General features: G+C 33.1%; 3 protein-coding genes across 3 annotated transcripts in view; 2 read left to right on the plus strand and 1 right to left on the minus strand.

Annotated features, from left to right (window-relative positions):
• Positions 1 to 4,329, plus strand: part of LOC104748676 — a 7,702-nt gene extending 3,373 nt beyond the window's left edge. The window contains exons 7-13 of the mRNA XM_010470281.2: positions 353 to 407; positions 512 to 736; positions 825 to 888; positions 1,183 to 1,661; positions 1,738 to 2,354; positions 2,529 to 3,132; positions 3,248 to 4,329. Coding sequence (XP_010468583.2) covers positions 353 to 407; positions 512 to 736; positions 825 to 888; positions 1,183 to 1,661; positions 1,738 to 2,354; positions 2,529 to 3,132; positions 3,248 to 4,329 — 3,126 coding nt within the window. The remainder of the gene's footprint in view (positions 1 to 352; positions 408 to 511; positions 737 to 824; positions 889 to 1,182; positions 1,662 to 1,737; positions 2,355 to 2,528; positions 3,133 to 3,247) is intronic.
• LOC109129145 (ATP-dependent DNA helicase PIF1-like) lies at positions 4,416 to 4,982 on the plus strand. Its single transcript, XM_019236789.1, has one exon. It carries the CDS (start codon positions 4,416 to 4,418, stop codon positions 4,980 to 4,982), a length of 567 nt encoding a protein of 188 aa, XP_019092334.1.
• LOC104747321 (pathogenesis-related protein 1) lies at positions 10,083 to 10,732 on the minus strand. The gene has a single exon (XM_010468942.2). It carries the CDS (start codon positions 10,697 to 10,699, stop codon positions 10,214 to 10,216), a length of 486 nt encoding a protein of 161 aa, XP_010467244.1. The 5' UTR covers positions 10,700 to 10,732; the 3' UTR covers positions 10,083 to 10,213.

A 17,778-nucleotide genomic window follows, 5' to 3' on the forward strand; every position in this document is an offset into this window, starting at 1 on the left:
CATACACATATCTAAGTATATCTTGAACATGTAGCATATGACCGAACACAATTATCACTAACAATATATACTGATAGATATGCAAGTACAAGGTGGTAAAAGCAAGAATAAAAGAGTAGTAAATCGGGTTTTACAAGACATTACAAACCAACCTCACTTTGTGAGAAGACAGAGTGAAGACAATCCTCCAAAAGGTAATACTAAAAGCCTGCGATATATGATAAAATGTATGAGTTTGTTTTTATCTTCATAGCAACAGTCACTTGAGTAATATTGACTTTGTAATATATACCAATAGATATACATGTACAAGATGGTTCTAACCATAAAGTGAGAAAAAACAAAAAAAAAGGCTCCCAATTTGGAGGATATTCTTGAGGAAACTACTTATGCTTCTTCAAGTGAAGGTAATATAAAAATTAAATGAATCTGATTATTTGAAAAGCAATTTTAAAAATGAATCTATTACAATGTTGACTTCGATACTTAATAAGCGGTTATGATCTGACAGATAATGAACAGAACTTTGATGTTAGTAGTCAAGAAGACAGTGACTCCGATAATTCAGTGGCCAGTAGTGACGTCTTCGTTGAATCAGAAATTCGGCTGATGGTCCAGAAAATTAGCGAGAGATATAAGAGACGACGTAAAGGTTTCAATGTTAAATCATTGTCTTTAGGTGGATCCAGAAAATTGAATTCAAAAGGTGACAATATATCTCAGAACAGACCAGAAGGTAATATTTGAGAAATAATAACAACAGGACCCGCTGTTTTTTAAAGTTTTGTTATAATCTAATCGATAATTTCTGATTCGTGATGTAGGAACTGAATATTTAGATCATGGAGATCCAACATACAAGTGTGCTTACTGTGGAGCTATGATGTGGTATGATGAGAGAGTAAACAAACAAAGAAGATCAAGAAAACCTAAATTCTCTCTCTGTTGTTTACAAGGAACAGTCAAATTACCATTCATCAGAGAGGCACCAGAGCTCATTAGAGAATCGCTTAGTAAGGACGATACTCTAAGTAGGCATTTTAGAGAAAATATACGAGCATATCCTCTAATTTTTCCCTATGGTGAAGATGGTTTCAGAATTGGAATAGAGAAGGGCTTTAGAGGTGACAAAACAGATACAGAAAAAAAGTTTATTAGTCTTAGACAGTGGTTTGCTTTCAGGATCCAAGAAAGAGAGAATGAATCCCAAACTCTGTTAAGGTCTAAGCGTCTATTCCAACAGTTTTTGGTAGATGCATACACCAGTTTGGAATCAAACAGGTTGAAGTATATTAAATTTAACCAGTCGAATCTAAGATGTGATAATTACGCATCTCTTGAAGCAGCAGCCGAAGGTGGAAACAATAACATGGAAGAGCAGGGGAAGCAAGTTCGAATCCCTGCCTCTTTTACTGGTGGACCTCGCTATATGTTGCAGAGTTATTATGATGCCATGACTACATGTAAACAGTATGGGTTTCCCGACTTATTCATTACTTTTACATGTAATCCCAAGTGGCCAGAAATAACAAGGTACTTGAAGAAGAGCAAATTGAATTCAGATGATAGACCAGACATTATGTGTCGGATGTTCAAGATAAAACTTGAGTCTCTTATGAGAGATTTAACAGAAGAACATATACTAGGGAAGACTACAGCGGGTAAGTATTTTGTTGAGCTTCCTAAATTAAATTCTGGTCTAAGATTTTACTAACAATCTGTTTGCTACTAATGCAGCAATGTACACCATTGAATTTCAGAAAAGAGGACTACCCCATGCTCATATCCTTCTATTCATGGATCAAAGTTGTAAATTACCAACAGGCGATGATATTAACAAGATCATATCTGCTGAGATTCCAGATAAGCTTCAAGATCCTGAACTATACGATGTTGTCAAGGATTGCATGATCCACGGACCGTGTGGTGCTGCTAAACCAAATTCACCATGTATGGTTGATGGAAAGTGTTCTAAATTTTACCCTAAGGTCCATGTTGAAGATACAAGTGTTGGCAAAGATGGATATCCAGTTTATAGGAGAAGAGTATCTATGGCTTATGTAGAGAAGAATGATATAAAGTGTGATAACAGATATGTTGTTCCTTATAATCGTCTCCTATCATTGCGCTATCGGGCTCACATCAATGTTGAGTGGTGCAACCAATCTGGTTCCATCAAGTACTTATTTAAGTATATTAACAAGGGACAAGATCGTGTAGCATTTGTGATAGAACCTAAAAAAAAAACTACTTCAGTTGATAATGGCGAGGGTAATGGTTCTAACATCACAAAGGAAGCAGGGACTGGACATACTTCATCTTCTATAAATCTCGAAGAAAAGAAGAAAGATGAAGTAAAACATTGGTTTGATTGCAGGTATTTGCTTTCCCCATTATTTTAAAAATTAAAAACTATATACTGATTATTGAGCGTTTGTGTAGAAAAATTGATATTCACATTTTTGGCTTTTTAAAGATATGTTTCAGCTTCGGAAGCAGCTTAGAGGCTTTTCAAATTTCCAATACAGTATAGAAGCATACCAGTGATGAAACTTCCATTCCATCCTCCAGGAAAGCAACCAGTTTATTACAAAAGAAAAGAGAACATTGAAGATGTTTTGGAAAGAAGAGCTAATGTGGATTCTATGTTCATGGCCTACCTTAAACTGAATCAGGTTAACGAGTTTGCTAGACAGTTCACTTATGCTGAAATACCAAAATATTTTACTTGGGATGGTAAAATAAAGCAATGGAAGCTTAGGGAGAGAGGTTTCTCTATAGGAAGAATCAATTATGTACCACAGAAGATGGAAGCTGAATATTACATGAGAATACTTCTTGGTATAGTGACTGGTCCTAAAAGTGATGAAGATATTAGAACATACAGAGGTGTTGTCTATGATACATATAAAAAAGCATGTTGGGCACGTAGTATTTTGGAAGACGACCAGGCTTATATAGACAGTATTTTAGAAGCAAGTGCATGGTTTTTTGGACCGCAGCTGCGTAATTTATTTACAATGATGCTTTTAGATGGTTGTTTATCAAGACCTGAGCATGTGTGGGAAACAACTTGGCAAGTATTATCAGAAGACATCGAGAACATGAAAAGAGAACAATACAATAATCCAGGTTTGAGAATCTGTTTTTTTTTTTTAAATAAGAGTTTTAAAGTTATTATAGGTCTGTCTAGGAAGAATTAGATTGTGCCAACTATTATATCACTAACATGTAATATCATCTGCAGCATTGAATTTAACAGAGGATGAGAAGAAGAATTATACTCTCTATGAGATAGAAGAGTTGATGTTAAGCAATGGTGGAACTCTACAAGCATTCGACGATATGCCTAAGCCAACTGATATGGGTGTTGATCATTCCAACCGTCTCATTACAGAAGAAAAGAACTACAATCGTGATTATTTGAAAGAGAAACATGATGAATGGATAAGTAAGATGACATCAGAACAACGAGCTATATATGAAGAGATCATGTGTGCTGTTTTGAAAGACAATGGCGGAGTGTTTTTTGTATACGGCTTTGGAGGGACTGGAAAGACTTTTATGTGGAAAACTTTGTCTGCTGCTGTGAGATATAGAGGATTGATAGCAATAAATGTCGCATCAAGCGGTATTGCGTCTTTGTTGTTGGAGGGTGGAAGGACTGCACATTCAAGGTTTTGTATCCCAATAAACCCTGATGATTTTTCAATGTGTAATATCAATCCTACTTCAGATCTTGCTAACATGTTGAAAGAAACATCTTTGATCATATGGGATGAAGCACCAATGATGAGCAGATATTGTTTTGAGAATTTGGATAGAAGTTTGTCAGATATTATGAGAAATGGTGATACTAAGCCCTTTGGTGGAAAGGTTGTTGTGTTTGGAGGTGATTTCAGACAAGTTCTCCCAGTTATCAACGGTGCTGGTAGGGCTCAAATTGTTCTAGCCTCTTTAAATTCATCATATCTGTGGGAACATTGTAAGGTTCTAACTTTGACAAAGAACATGCAGCTTATGTCAAATGGAGTGTCTGATAGTGAAGCAGAAAGTATTAAGGAGTTTTCTGATTGGATATTAGTAGTTGGGGATGGGAAAATAAATGAGCCTAACGATGGGGAAGCTCTAATTGATATTCCAGATGAATTCCTAATCAAGAATGTTGGTGATCCGATCGATGCTATAAGCAGAGCCGTGTATGGAAATTTGGAAATGTTGCACAACGAAAAGGATCCTAAATTTTTTCAGACCAGAGCCATCTTATGTCCAACAAACAAAGATGTTCACACTATAAATGAACGATTGCTTGAAAAGCTTCAAGGTTAGTAAATACTCAACTATATTTTTTTTTTGCAGCAGCTTGCTCATGAAATAATAAATATGTTCTAAATTTATTATATACAAGAGAAGAAATGGTGTACTTAAGTGCTGATAGTATTGATCCTCAGGATAGCGAATCACTAAACAACCCAGTATTCAGTTCTGATTTTTTGAATAGTATAAGACTATCTGGATTGCCAAATCACAGTTTACGTCTTAAAATTGGTGCTCCTGTCATGTTGCTACGGAATATTGATCCTAAAGGTGGTTTATGCAACGGTACAAGATTGCAGATTACACAGATGGGGAATAATGTTTTAGAAGCTTGCGTTATTACGGGGGACAGAGTTGGAGACAAAGTTTTGATTCCTAAGATCTTAATTAAACCATCAGATACTAAGCTGCCTTTTAGGATGAGGAGAAGACAGTTTCCATTAGCAGTGGCTTTTGCAATGACAATTAACAAGAGTCAAGGACAATCACTAGAAGAAGTGGGTTTGTTTCTTCCTCGACCTGTGTTTTCTCATGGACAGCTATACGTAGCTTTGTCAAGGGTGACATCAAAGAAGGGTTTGAAAGTGCTTATCGTGGATAAAGAAGGGGAGCCACAGAAGCAGACAATGAATGTCGTTTTCAAGGAAATATTTCAGAATCTATAGAAATAGTTTGGGTATCCAACATCGGTTAACAGATTTCAGAATCTAATTAAAACAAAGCTATGTATGAGTTTTGAAAGCGAAGTCTTTATTTTTTAAAAACATTGGTCTAGGTTTTCATGAATCGTTAAGAGATATGGATGTTTTTTAAAAAAGATTAGAGTATTTAACCCAGAAGAAAATTTCATTATAAACCAATATTAATTATCTTAATACTCAGATGGAAATAATTTCGTCAAAATATTGTCCTTTACCAGAAAAATCAACAAAATATTTTCCTTCTTTTTTTGTTTTCCTATTATTACGTTCTCACCAAATCTGTTTACTAAAATCGTTGTAGAATATTTTATTCCGATTGAAATCGCGGTATATCCTGCTTAATTTTAAACAAATTTGGAATAAAACCCTAAAAAGCTAAATAGTATAAAATTCTATGTAAGGTTCTAACAATCAAACACATAAGCAAAAAAAAAAAAGGTAAACCTCTACCTCTCTAAGAGAAGAAATAATATGAAAAACAATCAAGATCCACTTATTCGGGCTTGGTTTGATCTGAATGTTACGTGTTCGGAGGCTAGAGATCTTACTTTTGAAGAAATCCCTCAGTTTTTTTCATGGAATCAGAAGCTGAAACTTTTTGAAAGAAAGCAATTAACACTCGAGAAACGAAGGACAACAGATATTTCAAGCAACTTTCATGGTAATGTTTGTTTGAAACTCCTTTTCAGGTATTTGAAGGGACCAAGGAATGATGAAGATTTGAGGACCTACAATGGTGTGCTCTACGACTCATACAAGGAAGCATGTTTGGCCAGAGGTTTACTGGAGGAATGATGTGTGGAAGCATCTAGATAGGGTGAAATTTTTTAATATTTTTATTTACTTATCTGTTAGCATTATTATAAGAAGATGAGCAGGAGACTACAACTGGTGCTACAAGACATCATATCAGAAACCCAATCCGCCTTTGTCCCCAAAAGAGCTATTACCGATAACGTCCTCATCACTCATGAAGCCCTGTATTATCTCAAAACATCAGGAGCTACAAAGAGATGCTATATGGCCGTTAAAACTGATATGAGTAAGGCGTATGACCGTCTAGAATGGGACTTTATCAAAGGAGTCCTTGAAAAAATGGGGTTTCATTAGACCTGGGTGCAGTGGATAATGCAATGCATTTCTACAGTATCCTATGCTTTTCTACTGAATGGATCAGCTCAAGGATCAGTCTTACCTCAAAGAGGAATCAGGCAGGCAGGGAGACCCCCTCTCCCCCTATATATTCATCCTGTGCAGTGAAGTTCTCTCAGGCCTGTGCTCTAAAGCTCAAGAAAATGGCAGCCTCCTTGGACTCAGAGTGTCACAACGAAGCCCCCGACTCAACCACCTCCTTTTTGCAGATGACACAATGTTCTTTTGTAGGTCAGATGCTCAAAGCTGCCTCACCCTAGTGAAGATCCTACAAAAGTATGAAAAGGCATCAGGTTAAATGATAAACAAGGCGAAATCGGCCATCACTTTCTCAACCAAAACGGAGGAGCATATAAAACAGCGGGCTCAACAAATACTGGGAATACAAAGAGTTGGAGGGCTCGGGAAATACCTCGGTCTACCGGAGATGTTTGGAAGAAAGAAACGGGACATGTTCAACCAAATCATAGATCGAATAAACCAGAGAGCTCGTAGCTTCTCCACCAGGTTATCTATCTACAGCTGGGAAAGCCATCATACTCAAGTCGGTCTTAGCCTCTATGCCAACATATACAATGTCCTGTTTTAAGTTCCCCAAGTCCCTCTGCAAAAGAATACAAACCACATTAACTCGATTTTGGTGGGATTTTCTGAAGAGAAATGAAGTATGTCGTGGATTGCATGGTCAAAAATGGCTAAAACAAAAAAGGATGGAGGCCTGGGATTCAAAGACATTACCGGGTTCAACGATGCCCTCCTTGCCAAAGTAAGCTGGCGAATCTTATCGAATCCCTCATGTCTGCTGGCACGGGTTATGATGGGAAAGTACTGCTCTGATCAATCTTTCCTGGAGTGCAAAGTCTCGTCATCTGCATCCCACGGATGGCGTGAAATTTGCATTGGAAGAGACCTGCTAAAGTCAAATCTGAGGGTAGCCATTGGATCCGGGACTGACACAAGCGTATGGTTGGCCCCGTGGCTATCACTCTCTACCCCTCTCACCCCAATGGGACCACCGACAAGAGAAATGCAGCATTTGAAAGTTAGTGATCTTATCTGCCCTACGACCAAAGAGTGGAATAAAAGGATGATCTGTGAAGTCTTACCTCAATATGAACAGGAGATCCTAGCCTTAAACCAAGTAAACTCGGAGCAAAGGATAAATGGGTCTGGCTACCCACCAAGGATGGACTATATAGTGCCAAAACAGGCTACCATTCAGCAGTTCGAACAGAGTACATCCACCCTGCTCAACCACCCGCCCTACAAAACTTTAATTGGATCACAGGCCTATGGAATATACATTGTGCCCCAAAAATAAAGTTCTTTATCTGGAAAGCCTTGCGAAGTGCAATACCAACAGGGAAAAACTTACAAGCGAGAGGTATCAACCCGGAGGCAAAGTGTCCTCATTGCGGGGAGGAGGAATCTGAATTGCACCTCTTCTTTCACTGCCCCGTGGCTGTAAAGGTATGGGATTTGACCCCTCTGAAATCCCCTGTAGCCCCTTTGCAGATAGCATCATTCCAAGCAGGAATTATCATGCTAAATAAGTCAATCTGCCTCCCACCGGTGGGAATCTCCCAAGGCCCCCTCTTTCCCTGGATCATATGGACACTATGGACAAACCGTAATAAGAAAATCTTCGAGCAAAAAGAGATGAAGAGCGAGGAGATTCTTAATCAAGCTATAAATCATGCAAAGGAGTGGATCGAGAACCAACCTATCAAGAAAAAGACGGTATCATTACCTCGAGCTAGCCTGAACCAGGATCGAGATCCCGATGTAATCCAGTGCTTCTCAGATGCTGCTTGGCGAGAGGACACAAAGCATGCGGGACTAGGATGGATCTTCAGTGCGCATCTCTCATCCCCAGATAAACCATTCAATCCACGGCGGTTAATGTCAGTTCTCCTTTGGTAGCCGAAGCATTAGCGCTGAGGGCCGCCATCAACCAAGCCCTCGATCTTGGTTACCAAAATGTTATCTTTGCTTCAGATTCACAACAGTTGATCAAAGCAATCATTGGCGAGCTTCCATCAAAGGAGCGTCATGGGATTCTCTTCGACATCCTACATCTATCGTTTCGTTTTCCCTTGTGTAATTTTAAGTTTGTTAAAAGAGAAGAAAACTTTAAAGCTGATCTGCTAGCTAAAGAGGCCTTACTATCTCTTAACTTTGTACCCTAAACCCATTTAATGAAAGTGTTTGACAAGAAAAAAGGTGATCCATATCCGGTAAAAACATAGCACTATGTGAAAATTATACACCACTAGTTATTCAATTGGACAAGGCGTGTGTAGGCACCAAACGCACCATCCGGTGCTTTTTCTCTGTATCCTTCTGCGATTGGCTTATAGTACCAATTTAAGACCACAAAACCCAATTTTTTTTTTCAGTCAAAGCTTGAATACCCAAACAGGGAAACATAAGGAATTTGCTTAATACTATTAAAAAGACAATGCAACATACAGTTTCAGTCTATAACCCTAACAAACGCAACCCTCGTCAATGCAAAATTTGCATATACTAGACTTACAAAGGGGTATTTTTATTTTATCATCCACTCAACGTAGGAAAGACTTTTAAGGTTTCCAAAAGCATCAAACACATTTCTCGAAAGCTAAACCTTTACTAAAGTTCATTAGCAAACAATTTGCTTTAGTGTTCGTAAAAGATCCAATTGGTTGACCAACAAAAAAAAAGAAACGAAGCAGACTAAAAACTTAATTATACGGAGAAAAGGAAAAATATATAAGGTTCAGGGGAAGAAGAAAGTTTTATTACCCTTTGTTTCGCGGTTGTATTTAATGTATATGTAATGCATATGAACTATGAAGAAGAATCGATCACTACTGCAAAATCCTCTGATGCAGATGTTTGGCTTCACAATATCCATTCATTTTTTCAACCGAAGGAACAAAGATGAGCGATCCAGTGATGACGAAGATAACGAAATCACCGGGTCTTATCGATGAGAAAGCTATGAGGAACTCCTGTTGACCATATTTTCGATCCGTCTTTTGATCTTTCAAGAAATACTTGAGACAATGATAGGATTGTGTTCGTTAATGTTTTAAGAATAATACATTAAATTCCAAAATAAAACAAAATCAAATGGATATTGAATTTTTTTTAAAATTGTATTTTAGAATACATCGACAAATGTTTAATCCAGTAACGATAGATTTTAATGTACTTCTCCAAATACATAATTGAATAATGTGTGATTTTAAAATACACTTAACTCAATTAAAATACAATCTTCAATAATACCCCCTATCTTAAATGTTATTGGTTCTATTAACTTTTTTTTTTTTTTTTGTCAACCATTGGACCACAACTGGCCGGCCCATTAGCCAAATTCCTATATTTGTAGGAACCGGAACTCGATCCGGGGTGTAATGGCGTCTTCTACAAATAAACTTATCTCCTGCCACTGCACTAAGGTCACTTCACGTTCTATTAACTTTTATTTTCTTGTTATTCCCTTCATTTCAATTTAAACGAGACTGTATAATTCTAGGCTTCTAGCCATCCGAAAGGCTTATAACTGACCTCGGGTTAACGATGGATTTTTTTTTTTTTTTTTGAAAAGAAAATAATATTATTGATAGGTGCAAGATGTCAAATTAAACATTTATGATCGATTGCCAAACTTTTAAGATGGATTGCTCAAAGTTCAAATGTTCAACGAACATAATACAATAGAGTTTTTTTCTGTTAATTTTTCTTAGTGAGCAACTTTTTTCAGTTTTGAATCATTGATGGATCGGAATTAATATAAGATTTAAATATTACCATAGCTATTTTTCAGTGAAATGCTCATATATACGATATACTTTTCAAAATGATATTGGGAAACTTTTTTATATCAATAATATAATATAATTTGACATGACCCAAGAGACATGAGCTCCATATTTGTATTATTTAATAAATATTGAGACAAGAAACAGTAACAGAGCTCCTTATTGTAATATATATAGATATATAAATATGGTTCGTACGTGTTTTATATGTGTGTGCGGCATGGTTACACATTAGTAAGGCTTCTGGTTCGGATAGTTCCCTGGAGGATCATAGTTGCAACTGATGATGGTTCCACCATTATTACACCTCACTTTAGCACATCCGACTCTCACTGAATTTCTCCAAACAACCTGAGTGTAGTGACCGCAAACTCCATTGCACGTGTTTGAATCGTAGTTGTAGTTAGCCTTCTCATTAACCCACAAGTTCACGGCAGCGACGCCAGACATGTCACCGCTACTCTTGGCCAAGTTCTCCCCGTAACGCCCATTGGAGTGTACGAGTTTGCAGTCGCCTTTTAGTTGCTCTGCGTATCTCCGAGCGTAGGCTGCAACCTCCTCGTCCCACTGCATGGGGCCTACGCCTACCTGGGACCGTGCCTGGTTGTGAGCGTTTACATAATCTTGGTTGCCGTCTTGAGCTTTGGAGAGAACAACAAGAGCACCTACAAGGACTGCCAAGATTATTAGAATGCGAGAATAGCCAATGACTTTCATTTTTCTTAGTTGATAATTTGATATAATGGGTATTCCAAGCTTTCTTTGTGTGTTGTGATTGATAAACATGGTTTATATAGAATTTCGAAAACTACCTCGCGTTTTGTGTGGCCATAAGAATATCGAAGTTTCGATAAATCTATACTAATAAAAAGTATGAGCTATAAGCTTCTAAGGCTGTCCACATAAGATTTAAAACCACCAATAAGAATTAGACATATCACTAATTAACATTTTTGGTTAAGGTGTCCATATAGTATTTAAAACAACCAATAGGAATTAGACATTTCATATATTAATATTTTTGAAAATATAGTAGTTTTCTATATTATTAAGTTTTTTTAGAAAATGGAAACATTTTAAATCTATACTAATAAAAGATATATATAACGTCCCATATCGGCTAGAAATGTTTTAGACAATGGTTCAGCACCATTATAAATAAGACTAATATACTTCCAACAACGAATAAGCAGGAAAGCTTGATTTATCAAGCGTCCAATTCTAAAAAATTATTCTGTTTAATATGATGTTTTATTTGAGCAAATAAAAACATTTAAAAAGTCTCTAAATATTATAATATTTAAAATTTTTAAAAACTTTAAATACTATAAATATTGAAATTTTTAAAAGTTTTTAGCTTTTACAAAATTTTAGGCATCCAAATTTAAAATTTTAATTCGGTTTATTTTGGTTCTTTATTTTAGAGAATTTAAACATTTTAATATTTAAACGATAATAAAATTTCCAAGATTACATATACAATTGATTTCCTGTTCTTTAATTTTAGACAATAATAAAATTTCTAACAATTTCCAACAAAAAGTAAATTGTGTAGTACTTCAAAAAAAATGTTTCGAATGATTATTCAGTGATAGAAAATGAGGAAGCAGACGAGGACGAAGAAGAATAAAAGTATAATGAAGAAATGTATGGAAGTTATGTGGTAATTTAAAACAAAAATGTTCTCAATGATTATCCAGTAGATGAAAACAGAAAATGAGACAAGAAAAAAAAAAAAATAAGAGTATAACGAAGAAGCAACTGTGAAAGTAACAATTACAACTACCATGCAAAATTGAAAATGAAGATGACGAGAAAGAATATAAAGAGTAAATGAAAAAAAACACAAAAACATAAGTGGTGGTGTTCAATTGAATATGAGAAACCAAAACTGGTTCATCATTCTTTTGATCAAATTTTCTTAACTTAAGGTTTTCTTATCAAAATTATTGTCTAAATAATCACTTCAAATTTTCAGAAGTTAATATTTGATAATTGTCATCAATTATATATAATTTCATCTAAATATATTAAATAAACCCACGCGTAGCGTGGGTTCAAAACCTAGTCTATACTAAATAAAAGTATGAGCTATAAGCTTCTAACGCTGTCCACATAGGATTTTAAACAACCTATCGGGATTTAATATGTCACTAATTAATATTTTTAAAAATTTCCAGAATTTTCTATATTAAGATATTTTTTAAACGACCAATTGCAATAAGACAACTCAATATTTAATATTTTTGAAATTATGTTAAATTTCTATATTAAAATACTTATAAATAATTATATTTACAACGTCCTACATTGGATAGAACTATTTAGACAATGGCTGAGAACCATTATAAATAAGACTAATATACTTCCAACTATGAATGAACAGAAAACTTGATTTATCAGGCGTCCAAATTTAAAAAAAAAAGTTTAAAATATTATAATTTTTGAACTTTTAAAAAGTTCAAATATTATAAATATTAAAACTCTATAAGAAGCTTAAGTATTATTAATATTTAACTCTAGATTTTCTAAAAAAAGTTTAAATATTTATGTTTTAAAATATTTTAAATATTTAAAACATTCAGTCGGGATTCAACATGTCATTCGTTAACATTTTTAAAATTTCTAGAATTTTCTATATTAAACGACCAATTTTTGAAATTATGAATACTTATAAATCAGATAACTCAATATTTAAAATTTTTGAAATTATGTTAAATTTCTGTATTAAGAATACTTATAAATAAGTGTATTTACAACATCTCACATCGGCTAGAAAATTTTAGACAATGGCTGAAAACCATTATACATAATACTAATATACTTCCAACTGAATGAGCAGGAAGTTTGATTTATTAGGCGTCCAAATTTAAAAATTTAAAAGTTTAAAATATTATAATTATTAAAGCTTTTAAAAAGTTTAAATTTAAAAATATTATAAACATCTCCATAGAAAGTTTAAAATATTATAAATATTTAAACTCTATAAGAAGTTTAAGTTTATGAAAAAAAAAAAGAAGTTTAAGTATTATTAATATTTATCTCTTAAAAATTTAAAACATGTTTTTATGTATGACTTTATACGTTTGACACAAAAAAATGTATGACTTTATAGATGATTTGATATTGTTTCTGTAAAATTATCTTTTGGGTCAAAGGAAGAAGGATTGAAATCGCAAGATCTTGATTTGATGTTGTTTGAGTTAATTTTTGAGGTTTAAAGAAGAAGGGTTATAATAATTTGACATTGCAAGATCCTCGCATATTAAATTGATGGGTTAATAAGTTGTGTGGTAGTCTAAAAAAAGGTTTAAAATGATTATTCAGTGGAAGAATGTGAGGAAGCTGATGAAGAAGAGGAAGAAGAAGAGTATAATAAAGAGGTAAAAGTAACGATGACATTTATCATGAAAATTTGACGATGAAATGATGAGAAAGAATATGAAGAGTAAGAAAACAGTAAAAAATAAATCACGAAGACATAGATGGTGGTGGTCAGTTAAATATGAGAAAACAAGATTAATTCATCAAAAATGTTTTGTTTGTCTGAAGGTAAAAAAAACGGTTTAGGATATGCTAGGTCACCAGTTCGATCTGTCTCACCTGGACGTCCAATTACTTTCATGATTCTTTTGATCAGATTTGAATTTTTAACACAAATGACTTTTCTATTTTTTAAAAGTAAAATTTTCACCAATCAATTGTAATTTAAAATTTTATTTAAGCTAATATTTCATAATTGTCATCAATCATATATAAAGTTTACCAAAATATATCAAATAAACCCACGTGTTGCGTGGGTTCAAAACCTAGTATATGGTTATAAAAATTAAATTAGCGAAAATTTGTCAACTTTGTGCATATGAATTCATATGGTTTTAAAACTTAAATTAAATTAGCGAATATATGGTTATAAAAATTAAATTAGCGAATATTTTCATAATATTTCCTGTTATTGTATCTCATTCGTAACTATGACATTGTTATTAAAATATTCATGCAATGTTTTTATATATAAATGAAATGACTTTTTCTTAACGTCATTCATTTTTGTCTTTGATAGTTTTGTATATTTCTAAAATCTTATATTTCTTATTTTGAATATTTTATAGTTTATTCAAATTATTTTCTAATCATAATAAAACTATTATATAGTACGCTTTGTAAACAATTTAATAACAAATGTTAATATATCTTGATTAATCATTTGGGCTCAAGATTTAATTATGGATCGATCAGTGTAGGGTTAAATTAAAACCTTCTATTAGTAATCTAAAATTAAAAGATCATGATCTTATTTAACTATGCCTCAGTTGTCCATGGACAAAGGCCGCTTCATGTAGCTAACACCATGTTGCTAAACCACGTAGTTGTGTAATTATTTTAGTTTAATGTTTGTCTTTTCAGGTTTCGATTTGTATTTGGATACATGGTTTAACCGGTTAACTTTGGCTAACCTGATGCTGGTTCAATGTTGGTTTACTAAGTGCGTATTCGATTCGTATATGTAAGCTTGAGTGAAGCTTTGTAACAAACTTTTTATCTGATTAATAAAGTTTTCTCTTTTGTTAGATTTACGATTTGATATTCTTCTCTTTACTTCTCAGATTTGGTTTCTCCAGTGTATCGGAGATTAATAAAGTTTATTCAGAAAATCATTTTCAGCTTTTCGCAGATAAAGATGCAAGCTTTTTAGAAGCAACAAAGCTTGTGGAAAGCCCAATTATGTAGAGGACAAGAAGTACATACGATGTTGTTTAAATGGCATGTTTGGAAGATGATGCACACTTAACGTTCATGTCTTGTTTCGTATGTGATAATATGATATCATAGTTGAAGTTTTAGGTGAAAAATACTTCTACTAGTCTCTAGGTGAAGTTGCAGAGTTTGTACCCGACAAAATCTCTAAGAAACAAGTTGATTCTTAAGCAATGTCTATCTTGACTGCAAATGCAGCACGGTATGCACAAAGATCACTTAGATCAATTGAATATGAAGGTGTCATATAGGTATTCTGTAAACTTTCATAGTTATAGTACATCTAATTAGATACATATACAAATATTTGTACAGAGGATTTGACTAAGTTATGGCATTGAGGGTTAGTTATACTGATGAAGGATAGAAGTTTTGCCTTATGAAGATATTCTATGTGGTCATAATAAGGTAAGGAGTCTTGTTGACAAAAAAGAATGTATGGTTACCATTCACTATTACAGATTATTTCATTGTTGACAAAAAAAATATATTGTTTCAGTTTCTCTGCGTATTTTTATCTTCATTCCTCACATAGATTTGTTTCCTCTTTGTTATATATATATATATATATATATATATATATATATATAATATATCTATATATATAAATAATTTTTATTGTTTTTAAGTGGTCACTATCTTATGTATTGATTTATAACCAAAAAAAAACAATTATTATAACATTATGGTTTTGTCATTTTACAAGATCACAGGTTGGTTTCTTTTTATTTCCCACACTTTGTGGTGCTATATTCATTATTTTGTAATCAAAATTGGTTATTATGCTAAATCACCCTAATTTGTAAGAAAGTCTTCTTTTTTTGGTAGAGAGGAACACTACCTATTATAACTTATGTAGTAGATACAAGAAAATTCAACAAACAATTTTCGTAAGAAAATAATAAAAATATACTACAGTTTCAATTTGAATATCATATATTGATATATATATCTTATTATATAAAGTTGGGTTTTGAAAGTTAGCCACTAACAAGATTTTGACATATGTCAAGTTTTCAATCTCGGATTTTGACAAGTGTAAAAGTTAATATTTAAAAGGAGAAATTTGATTACAACAAAAATTTAAAATATTTTGTTTAAAAAAAATTAATAATGTAAAAAGATAATTATCAATATTACAGAATTTATTAAAAATAAAGATAATTATCAAAAATTATAGAATTTATTAAAAAATACAAAGTTTTTTAAAATAATTATAAGGAGATTATATATATATATATTTTATAAAATTCGAAATTATAATATTATTTACTTATTTTTAATTTTAAGTTATTAATTCTACAAAAAAAGGGATTAAGGAAAATATACAGTTAATTATTAATTTTAAATTTTGTAAATACTAGTCACTTCTATATAAACATAGATCGTCTCATATTTAAATAATTTATTCAAAAACACTGCTTTCAACTTTGTTTAATTGGGAAATATTTTTTAATGGGAAAGTAAAATTTTCTTATTTTTAAACCAAAATTTTCTCATACTTTTTACTTTTTCAGTTGGGAATAGGTAAGATTAATATGTTGACCTAAAAGAAAAATTAATATATGCGTTTTCTTTTCCTAATACTGTATTTTAAAATTTATTGTAGTATTTTTAGATTGTTTTATTTAATTTATATTTTTATCTTTGAATTATGAGAATTTGTTAAAAATGCCCCTTTTGATATACCCCTTTTCAAAAATACCCTCTTTTCTGGCCATTTTTATTTTTGCCCTCTTTTAATTTTTAATGACCATTTTACCCTTAGATGAAAATTATTTTATTCAATAAAAAGAAAACCAAAATTTTCCCGCCAAAAAATTTCCGACATATTTTCCCGCTAAAAATTTTTTGAAAAAATTTTCCCGCCAAAAATTTTTTTGTCAACAAAATTTTGATAAAAAATTTCGATAAAAAAATTTTCCCGCCAAANAAAATTTTTCCCGCCAAAAAAAATTTACAAGGTTTTTAAAAGGTTTTATAAGGTTTCCACCTTATAAAAGCCTTATAAACACCTTGTAAAGGCTTATACAAGATTTTTTAAAGAGTTTTAAAAGGTTTTTTAAACAACTTGTAAATGCTTTTACAAGATTTTTAAAAGGTTTTTAAAAGGTTTTAAAAGGTTTTTAAAGAGTTAATTACGAGATCAGTATTTTTTCGAAGAGTATTGTCCGTTTAGGTATTTCTGTCAGTCCTTTTAATTTTAGGCATTTCTTTCTGTTGTCAAATGACATAACTATCCCTAACAAGTTGTGCAGAGAAATTGTTCTCAATTAATTTGGCTTAACTCACCCTTCTTCCCTCTGATTTTAACGTCTCTTCGCCATCAATGCGTTGTTCGAAAAAGAAGATAGTATCGTCTTTCTCAGATATAAACTACAAATTCCTGAAATTGATTCTCACCCTCAGATCCGCTCTCTCATATTATTGGTCCAGTTCAATTTCACAATCTCAACATCAACGCTTGAGAATCTAGCTTTTCAGCTTACCAGATCGTCGATCGTCAGTTCGATCTGCTAATCGGAGATTTGAGATCGCTACCATTGCCTGCAACTTGACGATTTCTGAGCACTTTCGACGCTATGGAGGTTCGTATTTCTCAGTACATGTTCCAATTTTGTTTATTTTTCAATTTTCCGACTCTGTTGCTTCTCCAGAAGTGTCCCCAACTTTACTCCGTGTTGTAGTTATATATCTTCTTCTTTGATCCTTCTTTCGTAGGTTGCCTTGGAACCCATCTATGTCCCTCGTTGCCCACATACTATTTCGGTCTCATCAGGTATACTCTTTGTAACCCATGTCTGCCCCTACTACTCCAATTGCCTTTGTCCCTTAGGGTTTAGTATTGTTCCAATTGCCTTTGTCCCTTAGGGTTTAGTATTGATCCAGTTGCCTTTGTCCCTTAGGGTTTAGTATTGTTCCAATTGCCTTTATCCCTTAGGGTTTAGTATTGATCCAGTTGCCTTTGTCCCTTAGGGTTTAGTATTGTTCCACCCCCTCCATCATGTCTCTAATGTCTATATTATACATTTACCTGA

Source organism: Camelina sativa, chromosome 15 (assembly GCF_000633955.1).
Source record: "Camelina sativa cultivar DH55 chromosome 15, Cs, whole genome shotgun sequence".
Lineage (NCBI taxonomy): Eukaryota > Viridiplantae > Streptophyta > Magnoliopsida > Brassicales > Brassicaceae > Camelina > Camelina sativa.

What these genes read in the sequence shown, in the direction of transcription:
- LOC109129145 (XM_019236789.1), top strand. Translation starts at nt 4,416, where the DNA reads ATGGTGTACTTAAGTGCTGATAGTATTGATCCTCAGGATAGCGAATCA.
- LOC104747321 (XM_010468942.2), bottom strand. Translation starts at nt 10,699, where the DNA reads ATGAAAGTCATTGGCTATTCTCGCATTCTAATAATCTTGGCAGTCCTT.